This window comes from Pagrus pagrus, assembly GCF_965226575.1.
Source record: "Pagrus pagrus genome assembly, chromosome: 21".
Classification (NCBI taxonomy): Eukaryota; Metazoa; Chordata; class Actinopteri; order Spariformes; family Sparidae; genus Pagrus; species Pagrus pagrus.
Genome location: NC_140208.1, coordinates 24,296,349 through 24,311,865, shown reverse-complemented (window position 1 = coordinate 24,311,865; position 15,517 = coordinate 24,296,349). Strand labels below are relative to the sequence as shown.

General features: G+C 43.2%; 1 protein-coding gene across 4 annotated transcripts in view; it reads left to right on the top strand.

Moving 5' to 3' along the window:
• Positions 1 to 15,517, top strand: part of ca10a (carbonic anhydrase Xa) — a 266,880-nt gene that overhangs the window by 227,726 nt on the left and 23,637 nt on the right. For all 4 annotated transcript variants that reach the window (XM_084342353.1, XM_084342352.1, XM_084342351.1 and 1 more), the window contains one exon: positions 239 to 424. In XM_084342353.1, coding sequence (XP_084198479.1) covers positions 239 to 424 — 186 coding nt within the window. The remainder of the gene's footprint in view (positions 1 to 238; positions 425 to 15,517) is intronic.

Here is a 15,517-nt window from a genome sequence, read left to right as displayed (position 1 = left end):
GTAAGACAACCTAAGGACCAGCAAGTGGCACGATGACTCGATGTGAACGTACTGCCAGTTCACTTGACCTCATGTTTACTCCTTTTGAAATAAGTCAATATAAATACAAAAAAAATAACCAATGGCTACAATGGGTCATTTTTTTCCTTCCTTTGTTGGGTTTTGACTTTGAGGTCCATATATTTATACATGATTATGTTCTTCTGTACTCAATTCTGCCTAATCTGTTCCTCTCCAGGTGGGAGGGACGATGTACAACACTGGCCGCCACGTCTCTCTGCGATTGGACAAGGAGCATCTGGTTAACATCTCTGGAGGGCCAATGACGTACAGCCATCGTCTGGAGGAGATCCGGCTACACTTCGGCAGCGAGGACGGCCAGGGCTCCGAACACCTGCTGAACGGACAGGCCTTCTCTGGAGAGGTGGGTACACTTTGTGTGAATTACTGTGTGAGTGGCCAAGAAAACTGCACTACACACACTACTGTCACCGTATACAGTGTATAATCAGCAAAGACAAGCTGGTATTCATCCCTTTTTCCCAGAAGAATATTGCATTGTAGCAAGACATTGTTTACCTTATAAAGCTGACCTTGATGATACACACAGTTGCCTACTTACACATCCTGTTGACACGGAGCAACATTAGCAGCAGTGCATATGCAGTGTACAGTGGGTTTATCAAAGCTTTTCTGACGGAAATGAGAGCAGCAAAAGCAAAACATTACAATTGTGGGTCGGATGAAGCAAAACAAGGAGCTGAAAAAGACAAAACACCAAGACTACACAATATTTTTTCGTCTGTTATGATGGTCATCAGATTAGGTGGTTAAAGAGTCATACATTCTTGGCCAAGAGACACAGACTACCGATCGGTCCCAAATCAATATCAGTTTCCTGTCTTTTCACAACGTGACATCTCTGGGACTGAGATGCTAGGGACCAACATCTGGGAACAAGAATGTAAACCACAATGCCGTTTGTTCAGAAAAGCCTTGCAGCAAGCAAGAATGCTCTGTGCTCTTATAACAACTCTTTGTGGATGGCAAAAACAATTCAAACATACCAGTCTTTCTGTCGGGACATCGTGAGGTTTCCAGATGTGACGTCTGTTGTTGTTGTTCCTTGTACCTTACGATTTTCCCCTTCCATCCGACTGCCTGGCAGCCGGCTGGCAGTCCCCCCCTCCTCCTGGGGGTGTGTCTAGATTCCACTGTAGTCACGCCCATTCAGTCAATTGCAGGGTGTCACCATGAGATGGCGCTTCCCGAACAAAAAAACATAAACAACCTTTAAACCCTTTAATACCCTTTAAACCTAAACCATATTCTTCTACCCCATTACATCTCAGTGGCAAATGTTACACTTTTATCCCCCTACATTTATTTTAAAGCTTTAGTTAGTTTAGTTACTGTTAACCCTACTGGTTACTTTACATAGTTTATTTATATTTTATATCAATAATCTAAAGCTGTAGCTAGGTTATATTACTATAGGTTAAGCCACCCAGTAGTATATACAGCTATTAAGATGAGTTCATCCTCTACCTGCTGCAGCCCTAAAGTCATGAACACACAGACTATTTGTTAATTCAGTCATGAAAACAAAGACTGTGTGTTTCTTTAGTGTGTTTAAGCACATGAAATCAGTCAATGAAGATCTTTCTGTTCTGTTTAAAATATCTCTCTCTGGTGCACCCAGGTTTGAGCCCGACCTCTGGTCTCTTGCTGCGTGTCATCACCCTTCCTACCACCATCACCCAAGCCACTCCGCCAAAAACAGTTTTTTAGCCTCTGTTTTCATAGTACATAACAAAATGGCGGGGACACAAGCTTTCTAGTACTAGTACTAGACAAAAATGCATATTAGGGGATGAAAAGGCAGTGTAGTAACAGATTCTTGCTTCATGTGTTATCAGCACAGCCAGGTTTTGACAGTTTGATCGGAGTTTAGAAAGCGCGTGCAGCAGCTCTCACTCTAGAGATCTGTCTGTGCTCTTTGTGTCCGTGGACGCACGCTGACAAAATGCAGGACAAAATTCTCTAGTTGATTCAACAGTGCTGCCACGGCCAGATGAGCATGGGGGCTGGGAGACCTGTTGAAAGGAGGGTACTAGCTGTAATATTTTGGTTCTCTCTATAACAGTGGTACTGTTGTCAATTGCCAAGCACAACATAGACTGGATTGAAAAGACTGACCAGCACTTGTCATATTAGAATCATCCCAGCAGAGAAACATATCCTGTCTGAATGAGGCTCTTGACCATCTGAAAGCAGAAACTAACAGTACGAGTGTTTGGTTTTTAAAGGTAATAGCATAAATTGGTCCTTGAATCTCCATTTGAAGTACCTTTTATTTCAGCTTCTCCATCACGCATTTTGAGTTAACTCAGTGGATTCTGAACAGGTTTTCAGACGCCTAAATGAGTCAGTATTCTCTCTAATCTGCAGACAGTCATGTGGCGTTCTAAATTAGCTTATTCACATGACGGCTGCAATGATTTGCATCAGTTCTTCCAGCAGGAACAAACTTGTCTTGGAGATGACAGTTAAGCATTAAACTCCCTCACACACACACTCCGTCCTCGCACGCACTTATGCATGAACACACACTGTTACACACTGCTTTTTTAACATTTTGACGAGTGAAACAATTAGCTTCCCTGGCTTTGATTGTTCAACAAAATCATGAGTCACTCACGCCACTGCATTCCAACGCCGCCATTATATGAATAACCAATTTGTGTGGCAACAAAATAATTGCAGTCTTGACAGGCAAATTTATTATAATTAATGATAATCATTTATCCTCCCACAGAGTCTGAGAGCTGATATTCAAATCATAATAAAACAAGTGTTTACTGCGTCCTTCGGGGCGGAGAGAGTTGTAACCTAAGCCTGAAAGGACACCTCCCCTCACACACACGCACACACACATTACTGTATCTCGTGGCTCCCACTAAGACTTCATGTTTAATTTCACCCCTGCCTTCAGTCACTGATTTGCTCTTTGTGGGTTATGACTTTGTTGGAGGAGTAGAGTAGTAGAGAGGAGAGGCTCTGAGACTGTCGCTGATATCCGAGATCTGATGTCACACTATTTCCATGTTGCACACAGAACCCCTAAGGCAGGCAGCGGGGAGGGTGGGGGTTGCTCAGACGGCAAGTGATTTCCACTGGGAGTGGTGGAGCGATATGCCTTCAACATTCATGCCATGTGTGTGGTTATAATTGAAGATGTAAAGTCCCCAGAGGTTGCTCAAATCCCAGTTCCCAAAAAATAGAGAGGACATGACATCAGAGTCTTCATTAGTAGCTATACTCTTGTGAGCAGCAGTGACCATTTATTGAATTGGCCCTGGTTTTCAGGTCTCAGGCTACACACAGCACAGTCTGCAGGATAAAATATTGGCTGTTAATGTTTCTGCAAACCACAGATACATTTACATTTGTACATGTCACAGGCTTCGACATAGGCTTCTACAATACATGTCATATCGCACTGACACTGCATGCAAATGAGCTGACTTCATATTGGGAGAAGGCTGCTACACCAGTGAACACGGTTCGTGCAGCGTTTCATCATTTACAACGAGGGACCGCAGCGCTTCAACTTTTGTAAGCGCAACACGGCCTGGCACAAATCCTTTCAGTTGAACCCAAAAACATGAAGCATTCTAGCCCTTGAGGCTAACGTTAACCAGCATACTACTGTTGACGGAACAGATCTTAAGAATCTCACCTCCAGTTCTCACTGAAGAACAGAAAACCTGTGATGACTGCGTCTCCCTGCTCATCCAGACTTCGTTTAATCTTCTGCTTTTGCTTTTTCATTACAACACGCAGAAAGTTGTTGCACCACTTATCTTCATTTCATACGTCTGCTTCCCCATGAGATCAGGTAAAACCAAAGAGAAATCTGACAAACACTGACTTGAATTAAAGTAATGTGTAAAACTGTTTGTTCTTATTCCGTGAAGCTTTCGTCTTAATTTTCATCAGGATTTTTTTTTTTATTTAGATTGTGTTGCACATCATAGGCACAACAATTTAAAATATAATACATTTTTATTTTGCTGAAATTATTTAATTTGAATATAGGCAGGCACAGGCTTCCTTGAAGTTTAAAAAACTATTTTTTTTTTTTAATTTAACCTTTATTTAACCAGGAATAGACTCATTGAGATTAAAAATCTCTTTTACAAAAGTGTCCTGGCCAAGACCGGCAGCAGCATAGACATACATACACACAAAGACAAAATGGACATAAACATTAATAACACTTAGCATCCAAAACAGCAAACATTTTAAGATCAGCTAAAATAATAAAAGCATCAGGCAAAACATCTGCAGCTAGAGTTTACAGCCTCCATGTCATCCAATTTACCTTTAAAGGTGTTCAATGAGACCAACTCATTTAGTTTCAAAGTTTTTTGTAACATGTTCCAGGCAGAGGGAGCAGCAAACCTGAACGCTGTCTTACCTAGCTCAGTTCTGACTCTTGGGACAGACAGCAAGCAAAGATCCTGTGACCGAAGATTGTAAGTCCCAGCATTACTTCGGTTAATGTAGGACATAAGGTAAGAAGGGACTAAACCTAAGACTGCCTTGTAAATGAGAATATGCATATGTCTCAGTCTACGCCTTGATAAGGAGGACCATCCAACCCGTTCGTACAGTGTGCAGTGATGAGTAAGTGCTTTAAAACCAGTGATGAACCTCAGAGCTCCATGATACACGGTGTCAAGAGCATGTAAGCTTTGAGACGAGGCTAGCATATAAACAACATTTGCAGTCTTAAAGTCTACTTGCTGCATTTTCATTTTGATTTTATTTTGATTTTTTTTGTAGTTTCGAAAGATAGCTCAGGTCTCTCTCCAGCATGTGGTTCAGACCTACTGTATATCTGTTTCCAGTCACACTCTGTATATACCGTAATACAGAGTTAATAATAGATGTTGGTTTCTCAAGAATAACTGGCAGGGCTGCTCAAATAGATAGTTAGTTGCAGCTATGCTAGAGCTGCCAAACTGCAGAGAGAACAAGGCCAGGAAAGGTTGCTAACAGATGTCTTTTTTTTAATATCCCATTCCCTTTTGCCATGTTCTCCTCACTCAAACAACTGTTTCTGAGTGAAATGGCAACTCGAAAACATCCTCCTCATCCTTCACCACCTCCCCCGATAGCCCATCCCCAGCCTTTCTCTGAGCCAAAGCCGTGACTTCAAGGTCCAATAAGATATTTCATAATCGAAAATGCAGAAAATTCTCTCTTTCTTTTTCGCTCTCTCCCTCTCGCCCCATCTGCAGATGAGTGGTGGCTTTGCATGTCCTTGAAACATGAACAAAAAGAGAAATATTAAAAAACTTTTTAAAGCAAAGCATCCTTCTGAAATGGCAGCCTGTGGGAGGATGGGGTATGGTGTATTATATATATATATTCACACATGACACCATACCCCCATAGATACTGTATATATATATGTGTGTGTGTGTGCGTGTGTATACGTGCATGCAAGCATGTGGGCGCGTGCTTGTGCATGTGAGTGGGTGCATTCACACTCCAAAGCTTTCATCCTTGAATCACCCCTTTATACTTAATATTTGCTAACTTATCATGCCTTCTCTTTGCCATACATTTTGTTTGACAGTGTTTGTATGTGTGCGTGTGCGTGTGCCCTTGTGTGTGTGTGTGTGTGTGTGTGTGTGATACTATGGTCCATGGTAGGAAAAGATACAAATTCAAACATTAAAAAGCAGCCATCAAATGAAATGCATCTCCCATATGGTAGAAATCTCTCTCTCTCTCTCTCATACACACACACACACACACACACACACACACACACACACATAAATGTCACACAAATTAAACTTCAGATAAAATAAAAGTCATCAGCATCACCACAGTCAATACATTCAAATATATGACAATATTTAGACTTTGTTGGGATTAACCAGCACATTATGTTATCCAGTCTTTACATGCGTTTGTATTCATAGGATTTGTTATCAGTTCATCAAATGTGGGTACATTTATGTTGTTGACATTTACTTGTGTACAAGCATGTATCTGAAAATATGCATCTGTTTTATCCATCAAAGGAGGCCTCACTGAATCTGACTGCATTTTTCATTGTACTGTTGCTTTATTTCCCCTTCTCGAACAGAGCAGCACCATAGCACTGCTGTTTATATTACTAATATGTAAAGAATAATTCTGGTTCAGGAAATGAAGCGCATGTGCAGTGAGACAAACAAACACTGGACGTGGGTTTTATATTGACGCTAGCTAGGTCGCTAACATAATGCTACATTTACAGAGGGTTGCCTTTACAGTTAACAACAAGCTTGCAACACATAGGGTGATAAAACGGACAGCAGTCACCAGTAACATTCAGTGTTGGACTGTTCTGTCTCTGTTATATAACAAGACACTTTTGTCACGTCTGATGAACAATAACGTTATCTGAATCGCAAACTCACATTAGACTATCAGAGTCAATGCCTCCCTCCTCCTCATTACAGGTCTTTCCAGTGTCTAAACTTTTAATATATCAAGAAAGCTATAAGTGTAAAGTTATGCCAATGATGGAATGCATTCTAGTGGACAGAATGTATAGCAGGCTGGACACACTGGATGCGTGTGCAGCGCTGTGGCATGGCATTACCTCTTGTTTTTCATTTTGGTATCCATGTTAACAAGTTAGACCGTTCACACTGGATGCATGACACATGCTTCTCACGCGCGTGTCAAGCAAGCTGCTGTGTCGCATGATCTAGAGATTCAGAGTCTATTTCTACCACAACGTCATATGAACATCATAGCAGCATTTCACTACAGTTTAAATGTCTGTATGTGTAGAATATGTCACAGACATGAAGAGAACACACACAACAGGTGAGGGGCAGTTTCTTTCACTTTCTTTCTGTCACTCCCTCTCGTTCTCCCTCCGGCTTTCTTGCTCTTTCAGCAGGGTAAAGGAAAATCAAGTCATCATATTTATCAAGTCAAACTCCATGTAAACAGACAGGGCAGGCAGGAGCCGTGCTGCAGCAGCAACACAGCTGCCGTGCAGCCTATGTGAACACAAACACGCAAGTGAGCAGGCATCCAGTGTGCCTGTAACAACCACATGCTGATGCATTTGCAGTGCCTAAGCCTGTGTATACAGTGTAGGTACATAACAAATATTTAAAATAGCCTAAACTTGAGCATTTCAAATTTGATTATAATGTGAGCATTAACAAAAATAAGGAATTAAACTCAAATGGGATTACAGAGGAAGAAGACAGCACTATGATACAGTGCATCGCTATATCCTTCAAGTACCAGTCCAGCAGTTTGATATATAGTCTGTTGAAAGCCATGAAGAAAGCACTTTTTTTTTATATAAGTGCAATACATTTTCTTGTTGAAAAAAATAAAATGAAAATGAGAATCGTGTCAGGGACAAAAATTGTGATTCACATTTTGGCAGGAACTAGTTGGTGGGTATTAACTTCTGGATAGAGAGATTTGGATATACCGTCGATTTACAAGGAACAAAATACTCATTTATATTGCACTGTTTGGCCTTCGATCAAATGTCAAAATCAGTAATGAGACATTCCAGTATCAGAGGGTGTTACGTTACCATATCATAATAACGAGACAGAGAGCGAATTGCAGTCAACTGTTTACTTCCGACTTGGAGACCAGAACACAATGACGTCACATCCGTATTCCCCACATACCAACAACAACTCCTCTGATTGGCTGAGGCATTAACATGCCCATATTATAACTGTTTAGATTAACCTTACACAACATCTCCCCCTTTTAAGTAAAGAACATTATTATTCAAGCATTCTAAACAAATTCTTTTTTTCTTTTCTCTTTCTTTCTATTCAATTCCTTTTTGAACTTGACTTAAACTAAACCGTCATTCCAGAACATTCACGGTTACATTCTCATTCATCAACTTTTTTTTTTTTTTTTTTTTTTTTTTCCATGTGAACCATGACAATCACAGTCCAGAACTCCTTTTAACCTGTCAAATCACAAATCCAGTCTTTTAGGCGGACGTGAGTGTCTGCCTGAGCTTGTAACATATGTAGCATCTGGCTCTGCTACAGGTTGGTCTGCACTGTCTGAGTCAGTGTCCTCTCTGTTGGTTGAATCAGGAGGTGGACACTGGGTTGCTCGCAGGTGTGTACGGGTTCTCCTCAACAGCCCATCCTCTGTTCTGACAAGGTATGACCTCGGGGCAGCTGTCTGCTGTACAACTGTCCCATGAGTGCTCTCTGTAGTGATCCATACACTCTGGCCTGGGTGTAACTCCGGTTGATTGTGTGTTCTGTGGCGTTTGTTATAGTGTTGCTCTTGTTTCTGTTTCCCTCGTGTCTCTGTGCTCCTGAGCTGTTTGATGTTTGGCCAGCGTGGACTCAGTGTTTTGGGCACTTGAGGGAGTGTGGTTCTTAACTGTCTCCCCATGAGTAACTGGGCTGGAGAATATCCGTTCTCCAAAGGGGTGGCTCGGTAGCTGAGTAGCGCTTTTGCGTAGTCTCCTCCCTCTTTCCATAAGCCTTTGACAGTGGCCACTGCCCGTTCCGCTTCGCCATTGGCTTGTGGGTATCGCGGGCTGCTGGTCCTGTGAGTAAAACCATACTCACTGGCAAAGTCTTTGAAGAGAGAAGAAGCATACTGCGGCCCATTGTCTGACATGAGCACCACTGGAACTCCATGCCGGGCAAAGATGTTCTTCAGAGCCGATATGACTGTTTCTGCTGATGCGACATGGAGGTGTGCCACTTCAATATAGCGAGAGAAATAGTCTATCACTACAAGGTAGGTTTTCTTATCCCAGATGAATAAGTCCGTTCCGACGTGTTGCCACGGTCTCTCAGGTATAGGGGTTGTCAACAGAGGCTCCCTCTGTGTGATCCTGTGTTTGATGCATATGGGGCAGTTTCCCACTTTTCTCTTTATTTCAGTTGAGAGCCCTGGCCACCAGACCGACTGATGGGCCCTGGCTCGGCACTTTCCTATCCCTTGGTGACCCTGGTGGAGGATGTCAAGCATCTCATCTTTTAAGGAGCTGGGGATGACGATCCTCTGTCCCTTTAAGAGAAGATCTCCAGCCATGGACAGGTAATTTCTCACATACCAGAAGGGACCGATATCAGGAGGCAGGTGAGCTCTGTCAGGCCACTTTGTTTGACAGTACTGTCTCAATGTACTGCAGACCGGGTCATCTTTCTGCTTCTCTGCTAGCTGTAGCAGCCTTGCTTCAGTGGCTGGGAGAGACTGTCTGATGGAGTCCACAAAGATCTGAACATCAGCCTCCAGCTCTTCCTCTTCCTGTGTGGCTGTGTGACCCACCGGAGCTCGTGACAGCGTGTCCGCCGTGATGAGCTGCTTTCCTGGCACGTGTACAATGTTGTATGTGAACTTCAACAGTCTTAGTCGAAATCTCAAGACACGAGGAGGAAGCTCATCCAGCGCTTTGGAACTCAGCAAAGGGACCAAGGGTTTGTGATCAGTCTCGATTGTGAAGCACATACCTAGCAGATATGATTGCAGCCGTTCACATGCCCAGGTCGCTGCCAGTGCCTCCTTCTCAATCTGAGCATAATGTTTCTCGGCGGCAGATAGTTGTCTGGAGATAAACACCACTGGTTTCCAGTCTTCACTCTCTGGCTGTTTCTGGATCAAAACTGCTCCAATCCCGAACGACGATGCATCAGCCGACACACGCGTCTCTGCATATGGTGAGTATACAGCCAGGACTCTGGGTGAACTCAGTTCTGATTTTAGCTTCTGAAAAGCTTTCTGCTGTGGTGTCCCCCAGCACCATTCTGTCTTCTCTGACTGAAGAATTGTTAGGGGCTGTGCATATGAGGAGAGGTGAGGCAGGAACTTGCCCAGGTAGTTAGCCATGCCCATCACTCGTCTGACATCAGCCACACAGGTGGGCTCCGGCATGTCCAGTATGGCTTTGACTTTACCCGGGTCGGGTTTCACTCCTTCTGTCGAGAGGCTGTGTCCAAGAAACATGAGTTTGCTTTTGGCAAATTCACACTTTTCCTTATTCAAAGTCAGCCCCTCCTCTCTAAGTCTCATCAGCACCTGGTGCAGTCTTGTATCATGTTCATTCTGATCTTTGCCATACACCAAAATGTCGTCCGCATGACACACCACACCCTCACAGCCCTCGAGAAGTTGTGTCATCCGACGCTGAAAGTGTTCTGGGGCTGAGGATATTCCAAACGGCAGCCTGTTGAAACAATAGCGGCCGAATGGAGTGATGAAAGTGGTCAGGAGAGCGCTGTCTTCGGTCAGGGGGATCTGCCAAAACCCTGACGTGGCATCTAATTTGGTGAACATCTTTGCTCCTGTCAGCATCGCTAGTGAGTGATCCACACTCGGCAGGATATGCCTCTCCCGCTTGACCCACACGTTCAGGTGTGTCAGGTCTACACACAGTCTGAGTCTTTCCTTTGATTTTGGTTTCGGCACCACCACGAGGCCCGCACACCATGAAGTGGGTTGTGTGACTTTAGCTATCACCCCCATTGCCTCCATCCGATCCAGTTCTGTCCTCACCTTGTCGCGTAGTGGGAGGGGAACTCGACGTGGGGCAGACAAAGCATATGGTGTGGCACCTGGTGTCAGTTCAATTTTGTATGGTGCTGACAGTTTCCCCAGTCCTTTGAAGACTGTGGAGTAACACTTTATGAAATCTTCTCCCACTTGGACTGTGTGCACTCGCTTTACAAGAGTCAAAGCCTTAATGGCTGGAAGCCCCAACAGTGGTTTTGTTAGTTTATTCACCACATATATGTCTTGTTCAGTGTGTTTATCTCTCACCTTCAGTTTTCCTCTGAAGTACCCTTTTACCTCCAAGGGCTGCCTGCCCGGACCATACAGGGGTATTTTGGACAGCAGCAATGTCCCATGTCTGTCTGTTGAGTAGTGGTGAGTCGGGATCGCTGTAACTCCAGCTCCAGTGTCTAATTTAAACTCCTTTGTTTCTCCATTTAATTCAAGATTTTCTGACCATTCATTTTCCACACTGTCCATGTTGATGATCACCTCTCCGAGAAAGCTGAGGTCATACTCTGCAGAATCCTCTGTGATGTCATGGATGCCACCAGCTGACCGACATTTCCGGGCAAAATGTCCTTTCCTTTTGCATTTGCGGCATTCTGCATCTTTAGCAGGACAATCCTTCCACTGGTGGCTTGTTGTATTTCCACATCGTCCACAGCCCGTGGCTCTGTCCTTATTTCCTGGTTTGAAACGTGCAGTGTGTTTGTGTCCTTCTTTAGGGCCCCACTGGGCTTTGGGCCGTGCACTCATTACATCTATATTTTCAGACTGTCTGTCATTCATAATGCCACGCAGCACTGGCTGCTGCCTCTTTATTTCTTCACTGTGGCGCACTCTGGATATTGTCTTTTCCAGTGTGAGATCAGGATCCATCTGTAATGACTCGGACAGCTTTGCATCTCTTAGTCCTACGACAATCCTGTCTCTGATAAGCTCCTCTCTTAGCGCTCCAAACGCACAGTGTTCAGCGAGGCTATGGACAGCGGTGATGAATGATTCTGCACTTTCTCTTTGCTCTTGATTTCGTCTGTTAAATCGTGCACGCTCAAAAATGACATTTTTCTTGCTCACACAGTGGTTCTCAAAGGCTTGTTTTACATCTATATATTTCTTTTTCTGATCACTGCTTAATGGCAAAACACTCAATATGTCTTCAGCTTCATCTCCCAGAGTATACATCAATGTATTTACTTGATACTCTTCAGACTGTTTATCCAGACTTGATGCTATCCTGAAACGTTCAAACCGTCTTATCCACTTTGGCCATTCATTTGCATTACTGAAGTCAAAGTTACCAGGTGGAGCCAGTTGGACGCTGCTTGCTGGCACTGGAGGGTTGTCTGCCATCTTTATTTCACTCCAGTTTTTATTTTAACTTCTCCTTTGCTTATTGTCCTCTTCTTCTTTGCTTTATCTGCAGCTTACTCGCCTGTTTACGTCTCCCCCGACGCACGTTCGGCTGGGTCCCCTCTCCACTCTGTCCGTTTGACTGTTAGCCTAGCGTTAGCCGTTTTTGTTTTTGTAGCCGCTAGCACTAACGTCGTCTTCCGTTCGTCTCGACAACTTCACTCTTGGAGGCGCATTCCTCTCCAAACTTCTTACAGGTTCATTCTGACACCATGTTACGTTACCATATCATAATAACGAGACAGAGAGCGAATTGCAGTCAACTGTTTACTTCCGACTTGGAGACCAGAACACAATGACGTCACATCCGTATTCCCCACATACCAACAACAACTCCTCTGATTGGCTGAGGCATTAACATGCCCATATTATAACTGTTTAGATTAACCTTACACAACAGAGGGTTAATTTATACTGTGTGTGTGTGTGTGTGTGTGTGTGTGTGTGTGTGTGTGTGCGTGTGTGCGTGCATGTGTGTCTGTGTGTGTGTGTGTGTGTGTGTGTGTGTGTGTGTGTGTGTGTGTGTGTGTGTGTGTGTGTGTGTGTGTGCGTGCGTGTGTGTGTGTGGTGTGTTCAGCTCTGCTCTCCTGGAGCTGCTCCACAGTCTAATCTGAAAATGAAACACCTTGGTCTTTTAATAAGTGCTAAAATATTCCAAATATTATTCCTCCACCAGGTTGGCTCATGTGTATATACACGCAGAGAACACTGAGCCACCCTATTATTTTCCGATAGAATAACACATCTTCAGACTTAGTCAGGTCAATCTTAAAAATCACTCCTTTATTTACACAGTCAGATTTGATCCCTAAAAATGCTGATCAACTTCTAAAACAAATATTTTTCTTGACAAAACTGTACACCATAAGTGTTTGGATTGGATTGGATTTCCTTGTTTCTGCTTTGTTTCTTCCAGTCTTCTGCTGTAAAGATTTGAAACACGTGATCCATCAGAGAAGAAGTCATTTATTTTATTTTTTGTCAAAGTTATGTTGCAAGGTCATGCAGTGACTATTGAAAACTGTTGGTGCACTGAAGAACACCAAATACTCTTCACTCCAACCAGAGATACAACTGGCTCTAGGGTGTTTTTTTCACATTATTTGATTAAATGTTAATTTGTATAGGGACAAATACACAGCAGTTATGGCCTTTGCTAATTTGCAATACCCTAAACTAGCGAGTTTACAACTTTGCTTATGCAGCCAATCAACAAGTAAGTGCAACAACACAAGACATATAACTCCGTCTCGAATTGGTTGGCCTTGTTGGTTGACCCAAACTGTTAACTCACACAGTAGCTTTGGCGATGTCTGTTTCCAGTAGTTTTTAAGCTGCAGTTTTGCGAGTGTCTCTGGCCTTGTTAGGTGCAGCGGACAGGCGGGCTGCCGCTGGGCTGCCCTGCTGCTGCTCCACCACTCCTCCACTGCATCAACTCCACCGCTGGCTGCTTGTTTAATAAATCAACTGCGATAAAATCACAAGCACAACCCATTAACACCAGATAACCACTGACCATACAGTTAGGAAATAGTAACGCGTTAGTTACACTGAAAGAGATTTCTGCAGGCCTGGTAGTTCACTGGACAAGAGGGAGGGAGATCAGTAGGACCTGTGCCCACGGCCCAGTGCCTGTTCTTAGCTCTCGTCCACACCCCCTGGGTGACCTGGTAGTCCACTGTATAACCAGAGAGAGGGAGGGAACTCAGTGGGCCACAATGAATTTATTGTTTAATCAGACTAAAGACACAAGAACTGGCTATCTAGCGTGCTATTTCCTCACTGTATCTGGCAGTCTGGTGTTAATGGGTTGTGCCTGTGTTTTTCTTGTGGTTGTTTAAAACATACAGCCAGTGGCAGAGCTGATGTAGCGGACTGTGAGCTTAGTTGCTGAGTGGTGTAAACACACCACCACAACTGGCTGTCGCAGCTGCAGTGTCTCTGGTCTCGTTAGATAGAGACATGCCAGGTGACGGAGCAGTGGCAGCCCGGCAGCAGCCCGACTGTCTACTCTACCTAACGAGCCCAGAGACACTCTGACAGTGAAGAGTGGCTACGGAGGATTAGTGACCCAGACAGGAGCAGCAGCAGAGCGGGAGGGAGGCCAAAGAGGTCGTGTGTTTATCCACAAAACTACAGCTCACAAAACCAACGCCAAAAACAGACATTACCAGAGCTACTGTGTGAGTCAACAGTTTGAGTTAAGCATAGAGAACACAACAACAAGGCCAATCAATCAGTCGGAGTAGGGCGGGTCTTGCGAGAGCATAAGTGGAATCCATAATAACGTTGTAGCTACACTACGCAGCAGTTACAGGATGCTTTCAGAAACTTAAATATGAATAAAATATATAAATATAGATATAAATATGATCCAGTTTCACCAAAATCACTGGTGTGAGTGATGTACTGCCATAAAGTGTTATGGACTGAGTTTCAATCCACTCACAGAAGTTACATAGAGCAGAAACAAGCGTTAAGGGGCCAGAGTGGCTGAGACAGACACCCTTCACCCTATTACAAGACACTGTAACATTAAAATCATTTCGAAGCTGTTGGTTTAAGGTGAAATAGCTGAATGTTGTTGCCTGAAAATACAGCGCATATGTGCTTTTCACCAAACAAAAACCTGTGGTGAAAGAAATAGTCAGAGTAGTTTTTATCACAGACTTACATATGCTGTAAAGAAAATCAAGAAAGAAATGAAAAAGAAAAAGAAAAAGAGCAATCTGAGAGCAATCATCTTTTAAGGAGCTATTATGTGAATAACAGTAATCCATGAGTACAAAAACCTCCTCTATTATAACCCATTATAATACCGCCATTCTAGACTTTTTCTATTCTCTCGTCTTTATTCACTTTTCACAAACATCAGATCAAACTCTGCAGCCTGGAAATGATTGAAAAGCAGCAACACTGAGTAGCTGTTCCTTTGCTGGCCTTTACTACCTATTATAAACCATTATTTAAATCATCAAATGAAACGAAATTAGTGATGGATACAAACTTAAAATGGTGCATTCAAATAATATTAGTGTAAACAGATTAAATTAGGATTACCCCTAATAAATTCAACAGAGAGTTAGCCCTCACAAGCTGACAGACACCACTCATTACTAAAGAGAGGATCTGGCTATATTTAATATAAATCTTGTTAAGTGTTTGAGAAGGATTCGCTATAGCCAGCTGTTCCAAACACTTTAAACCCCCATCAATCAGATACACACCTCATATGTCCTCTGTCAAACACAGTCACACACGGAAAATCACATTGAGCTAATGTCACTGCAGCAGATTATCAGTCACAGAGCTTTTCATGGCGAAGCGTGTTTTGTTTTATTTTCTCTTCCCCTAATTATCATTAATCACTATTAAACAGCACATTTCGCTCACATCTGCACCTCGGCATCCTAATTGTGCTGAATCTTGGATTGAAATCTACATCGGATCATCACTGAACAGCTGGTTCTAAAGGAAAACAAACATGCAGAAAAAAAAAAGAAGAAAAGAAAAAATC